Source organism: Nematolebias whitei, chromosome 6 (genome assembly GCF_014905685.2).
Source record: "Nematolebias whitei isolate Nwh7 chromosome 6, NemWhi1, whole genome shotgun sequence".
In the NCBI taxonomy this organism is placed as follows: Eukaryota; Metazoa; Chordata; class Actinopteri; order Cyprinodontiformes; family Rivulidae; genus Nematolebias; species Nematolebias whitei.
In genome coordinates, this window is record NC_056503.1 from 1163056 (window position 1) to 1169694 (window position 6639).

General features: G+C 40.0%; 1 protein-coding gene across 1 annotated transcript in view; it reads right to left on the reverse strand.

The window, feature by feature from the left end:
- The window catches only part of LOC119411473 (neurofibromin), a gene marked incomplete at its 5' end in the record, with an annotated part of 127495 nt that overhangs the window by 12779 nt on the left and 108077 nt on the right, over nucleotides 1–6639 (reverse strand). Inside the window, 1 exon segment of the mRNA XM_037678424.1 lies at nucleotides 441–599. Within this exon segment, the coding sequence (XP_037534352.1) occupies nucleotides 441–599 (159 nt within the window).

Genomic DNA, 6639 nt, shown 5'->3' on the forward strand with positions numbered 1-6639 from the left:
ATTGATGTCATTAAACTGTTCTTCATTATAATATTCAGTCTTTTATTGCAGGGAAAAAATCTGTATCAATCACATCTTCAACATTGTATATTTTAAACTCTAAGTCTTCATATATTGCCATGTTTTGATGTATTTGTTCATTTTTATATTGTGTTTGTGAAGTTATGTCAATGATTTATCAAATGTCCTCTCCTGAGCTCATTTTAGTCTTTCCAAATACTTCAGGTCTTTATTATTTTAGCCTGAGATCCTTCCTGTATTTTGATCCAATCGATATTCGTTTAATCAAATAAACCTTTTCTCACCAAAAATCATATCTGTGTGTGGTTGGAAGTTAACAGAAAATGACAGTTTTTAAAAACTCCCAGAGTAGTAAGGAAGGTGCCTGTATCATTGATTTTCTTCTGTCAGAACAAACAAAGAACCAAGACCAGTCTTACCTTGGACATAAGTTTAAGGCCTCGTTCTATTCTGGGTAGGGGCTTCTTATCGAGGATGCCAGCCTCATAGGGAGACACAATGGCTGGGTTAACAAAGCGTAGGAACATGGCACTCCCTACGGCACCGATGCTGTTCTGTGGGAACCGCTGACTCACCACCTGTAGGAAAGACAATGGAAGAGGGGGGACAACAAAAGGAAAAATATAAAGGGGAACATAGAACAGATAAAACAGAAAAGAAGGGTTTGAAATGACCATATTTAAACAAGACAAAATATTGCAAATTATTTCAACGCACAACAGTGAAAGTGAGGAGATGAGACTAAAACATGAAATAATGTGTAACAGAACAAAGTGGGCTGAGCCATGGGTAGTAAAAAAATGTAAAGTATGGAAAAAAGACAAACTGAAAACTTGTAAATAATCCCAGTTTATTATGTGCTCTAACAAGAATATGAGTTCTTACTTCAGTTACAGTCCAAAAGGAAGGAAGAGGATAAAAAGAAAGATAAGAACCCAACCATCACCTTTGGTCGAAGACAAAAAAAAGAAGGTATGAGGAAAATAAAAGTGGGGTTTGTGGTTGTAGAATGCATAGTAGGGTTAATGGAATTACAGCTCATGTAATGAGAAGCATTGCCTTGATTGATGTTTGAGGAAATCCTAATCCTATACAATTATATACAGACCCGCAGCCAGAACCAGAGCAGTCTAAGCTCTAAGACTAACTACATTTGGGCTCTGTATCTGTTGGGATTGTACAGCAGACCAAGTGGGCTACAAGTACATTATATTTCACTCTAGCAGGTATGACTGTGATTTCAGAAAAAAAAAGGTAGCAAAAATCAATGCAAATTATCTGAAAGCTCAGTAAATACAATCAGTCAAAAATTAATACACATGTTAGTTGAAGTAACAGAACGTAGAAACCTTGACTTTGAATTTACCAATTGGGTATTTTTTAGTTTAAATGTGGTCTAAATTGCATCTAATTTTTCCAAAGATGTCTGGGAATAAATAGACTAAAATTAGTCTTCTTTGGGCAGCTCCCTTTAGGGTTTCCACAATGGATCATTTGCCTTTATCTCACCCCATCTCTAACATCCACCCATTATTCCACCATCTCCAAAACCAGGGTTACTTAAACTTAGGTACTTAAACTTATCTACATTAATACCTTTGCTCTTGCTCTACCCACCCTTGGTAAATGAGACCACAAGAGAGGCAAGACGCCTGTGCAGAAGAGCTGAACGTCGATGGAAAAAAGATAAAACTCAAGGTTTCCATTGATGTGTTAAAATCATGTTGGAAAGCCTATCAGACCACCATTAAACAGGAGAAAAACAAATATTTCTCAAAAATTATCAACTCAAACAGTCACAACCCCACGTTCTTTTCAACACCATTAACACCATTAACACCATTCTAAACGTGCCTCAGTCTGCCACCATTGAGGCCTCTGTTGACACCTGTAATAAGTTTGTCAGGCATTTTGTTGAAAAGGTTGAGTCGATTAGGTCATCAATTCCACACTCCACAGCCGACCCTACAGTTCTTGTCCCCTGCTCAGTAGTCTTCAGTCACTTTGACCCCATCTCACTCTCATTTTTAAATGAGGTCGTTGGTCACATGAAACCCTCAGGCTCCCCTGCTGATCCCATCCCTGCTGCATTTTTTAAACAGGTTCTACCGTCAACTGGACCCTCTGTTCTTGCCATTATTAACAGCAGTTTGGCTACAGGTGTGGTCCCTGATGTTTTAAAACATGCAGTGGTAACTCCATTAATTAAAAAACCCGGACTTGACCCTGCAGCTTGTTCAAACTTCAGGCCAATCTCAAAACTTCCATTTCTTTCTAAAATCTTGGAGAAAATAGTTTTTAGTCAACTAACCAAGTTTCTGAATGTAAATTAAATTTTTGAGATTTTTCAGTCAGGGTTTAAACAACTGCACAGCACTGAGACAGCTTTAGTAAGGGTCTGTAATGACATTCTGCTAGTGAATGACTCTGGTCAGTCTGTGATCCTGGTACTCCTCGACCTTACCGCTGCATTTGACACTGTTGATCACAGCATCCTTATGTCTCGGCTAGAACACTGGGTTGGGATTACAGGGGTGGCGCTAGAATGGTTCCGTTCTTATCTGGGTGACAGGAGTTTCTGTGTTAACTTTGACAATCATTTTTCTGCTTCTGTCCCTCTTTCCTGTGGGGTCCCACAAGGCTCCATTCTTGGACCCCTTCTGTTCTCATTGTATCTGCTCCCCTTGGGGTCAATCCTGAGGAAACATGGTATTTTGTTTCATTGTTACGCTGATGATTCTCAGATTTATCTGCCTTTAAAACCAAACAGTTCTTGCTCCATCCACCCTTTGCTAAAATGTCTTGATGACATCAAGACTTGGATGGCTGCGAACTTCTTGAGTTTTAAAGATCAGATGCGAACTTCTTGAGTTTTAAAGATCAGAAGACTGAGGTCATTGTGTTTAACCCAAGCTCTACCACTGTCACTGATCCTGTAAACCTGCACTCCCTTCAGCCTCATCTAAAGCAGTCAGTTACCAATCTCGGGGTAGTGTTAGACTCAGACTTTAAGTTTAATAAACAGATCAACTCTGTTCTACAAAAAAGCTTCTTTCAGCTCAGGCAGATAGCAAAGCTGAAGTCTGTTCTGTCCAGATCTGACCTTGAAAAACTAGTCCATGCATTTATTACAACCCGGCTGGACTACTGTAACTCACTTTATGTTGGGGTTAGTCAGGCTTCACTTTCACGTCTCCAGCTCGTACAAAATGCTGCAGCTCGACTACTAACAGGAACTCACAGGTTTGAGCACATTACTCCGGTTCTGTCCTCCCTTCACTGGCTTCCTGTGTGTGGCAGAGTTGATTTTAAAATTCTCCTGCTGACATTCAAGTGCATTAACGGCCTCGCACCCTCATACCTCTCCGACCTTCTTCATCCTTATGCTCCTTCTCGGGCTTTGAGATCATCAGACCAGCTGCTTTTGGCCGTACCAAAAACCAGCTGAAGCTCAGAGGAGATCGAGCGTTCTCAGTCGTGGGCCCTAAACTCTGGAACAATCTGCCCATCAACATTCGACAGGCCACCTCAGTCTCTGCTGGTAAATCTCTCCTCAAAAACACATCTGTACTCACTGACACATCTGTACTCACTGACACATCTGTACTCACTGACATTTAACACAGGGTGATTGGATTTAGATCTAGTTTTTCATTGATGCTGATTCTGTTTATGCTTTTGTTATTATTCCTATTTAACACAAGGTCATCAGATCTGATTTAGTATTACATTGTTTCTGACTGAGTTTATGCTTTTTGTTATTATTTCCTTGACTTTTGACACAACGTGATCTGATTTAGTATTTCATTGTTTCTAATTATGTTTTCGGTTTTATATTTTTATTCAATGCGCTGTAAATATATCTTGCTACTTTTTATTTGATGTTGTGATATTTTTGTTAAGCACTTTGGTAACAGTTTCTGTTTTAAATGTGCTCTATAAATAAATCTGACTTGACTTGTCAGCCATACATGCACAGTATGCTTCTAATCGACACACACAGAATCATCCATGTCAGTACTTGTTCAGCTTCAGGTCTTAAAAGTATAGGTGAAATCTGACCTTCAAGACAAGAGTCACTGTGACTTGCTGTTTTGTCGTGAATGTTTGACAAACACTTCCTTTATGCAACATTTTTCAGTCAGGTCATCTGGACAGTTTCTTTTTTTGTGCTGAAACATTTCGCCTTTGACTGATGAAGCCTTCCAGATCTAAGACGAAACGTTTCAGCACAAAAAAAGAAACTGTCCAGATGACCTGACTGAAAAATGTTGTATTGTATGCCTGGATTATTGAGCATGGACTTAGTTGTTCACTTCCTTTATGCTTTTCAACATGTCATGTGTGATAATGAACAGTTAGCGAACAAAGTTTCAGTCTAATATCTTATACATGGCTAAGCTGTAAGAGTCATCCAATAATCAACAGTTTTTTTCTCTGAGTAGGTTGGGCTTAAGTCATGTCATGAATCAACAATACCAATGTGTGTAAAAGTGCTCACTGATCACATACAATAAATCTAGTGCAGATTGGATGATGTATCACTGAGTTATAACTGTTGGAATAATCTAGGGGGCGCACTGGAGTCCCATGTTAAACTACAACATCAATGTGTCTAGACATGCTCACTGATGACGCACAATAAATCTGGTTCAGATCATATGATGTATCACTGAGAAATAACTGTAGGAATAATATAGGGGGCGCTGTGTAGGCAATTGGCCACTTATCATGGATTCCTGTTAAAAGGGTGGATAATGATCAATCATACTGATTTTGTTGCACCTCGGTTCAAATCTGTGCAATTTATAGCCAAACGTATTGCAACGGCGTCACTTCTGAATTTATCACGCGGCCACGCCCACATCCTCCTTCAAAAACTGTTTGTAATTTAAAGCAAATCAGACCAACTTGTTATACGTCTTCTAACACAGGATCATCCTGATTAGATCAAGAGTGTCAGAGAGGGAGCATTACAAGTAAAAAAAAAAGTGACTTCCTGTTCTGAGGGGGCGGGGCTTTGATGACATCAGAATATGACCACAGAAGTTTGTCGGGCATCCAACAGGGATGACTCATGCCAATTTTTGTGCATTTCAATGTGAAAGTTATAGCGTTTGGAAATTTATGGCGTGAAGCGCAACTTTGAGGCCTGGCCACGCCCCTTTAACATACATGAAAATGCAAGCTTTTGATAAGTTTTACTCCCCAATGTGTTAAGGGCATATTAACCAAGTTTGAAGGCAATCCTTGAAAATCCCTAGGAGTTCGAAAAATTCGCAATTAGAAATGCCCAAAAAAGACCCTTTAAACCAAAATGACCGACTTCCTGTTGGTTTTGGACAAAGGCTCCAAGAGACTTTTTCATAGGTCCAGAGAAGATAAAAATGTTTGCCGAGTTTCAGAATAATCGGTCCAAAAATGGCTTGGGGCTGAGGTTTTAAAATATTCTAGGGGGCGCTGTGGAGTCTATTGTCCACTTATCATGGCTTCCTGTTCAGGGGGTGGATAATGATCGATCATACTGATTTTGGAGCACCTCGGTTTAAATCTGTGGAATTTAGAGCCAAACGTATGGCGACGGCGTTACGTTTTCTTCGCCAGGTCGCAACGCCCACATGCTCCACCCAAAACTGTCTGTGTTGGAAAACAAGTTACACCAACATGTCTTCAATCACTGGACACACTATCATGCTGCTTAGATGACAGGGGTCAGATAGGGACCGTTCAACGTAAAACTTTACACTTCCTGTTGTCGGGGGCGTGGCTTAAGTGATGTCATGATTTGACCATTCAGTCTTGCATGGGGATGGATGTGGATCAATCACTGAAGGTTTGATGTCTCAGACAGTTTTCATGTATGAGCTCTTAGCATTTCGCTTTTCATGGCGAGATGTCAAACTTTGAGGTCTGGCCCCGCCCCTTCAGCATGCTCCGAAACGAACCGTTTAAATAACTTTTCGTCCCCATGCCTTTTGAACAAAATGGCCAAGTTTGAAACCGATTGAACGAAATCCCTAGGAGGAGTTCGTTCAAATGTGGAGGTTGTAAACCTTCAAAAAGGTGTGAAATTTGGGCCGGCATTCCAAAATGGCCGCCTTCCTGTTTATCGTACAATGTTGGTGCCAGAGGGTTTTCTGTGCATCTTGGGGAATTGGACAAGTGTACCAAATTTCATGCTTCTATGACAAACTAAGGTTAACGCGGAGGGTAGTTTGACATTTTCCAGGTGGCGCTCTTGAGCCGTTTCTCTTGTGATTTTTGCGATGCCCTTAAAATACGTAATTTTTCACCAGTCCTGATGCGTCCGCCAAATTTGTTGAGTTTTGGGATATGTTTAGCCCCAAAAGGCCAATTCATTTGACGAAAAAATTGCAGCTCGGGCCTGAACAGAGCGATTACAATAGGCCTTAGCAGCGCTTCGCTGCTCGGGCCTAATAAACATTTGAAATATATCAGTCTGTGTGTATAATGAATTACTATAATATACATGTTTCACTTTTTGAATGGAATTACTGAAATCAAGTTATTCATATTTTGACCAGCACCTGTACGCTTAAAAAAAACAACTGTGTATTTGTAGTGAGTGGACTGTAATTTTATATAGCTTTTGTATAT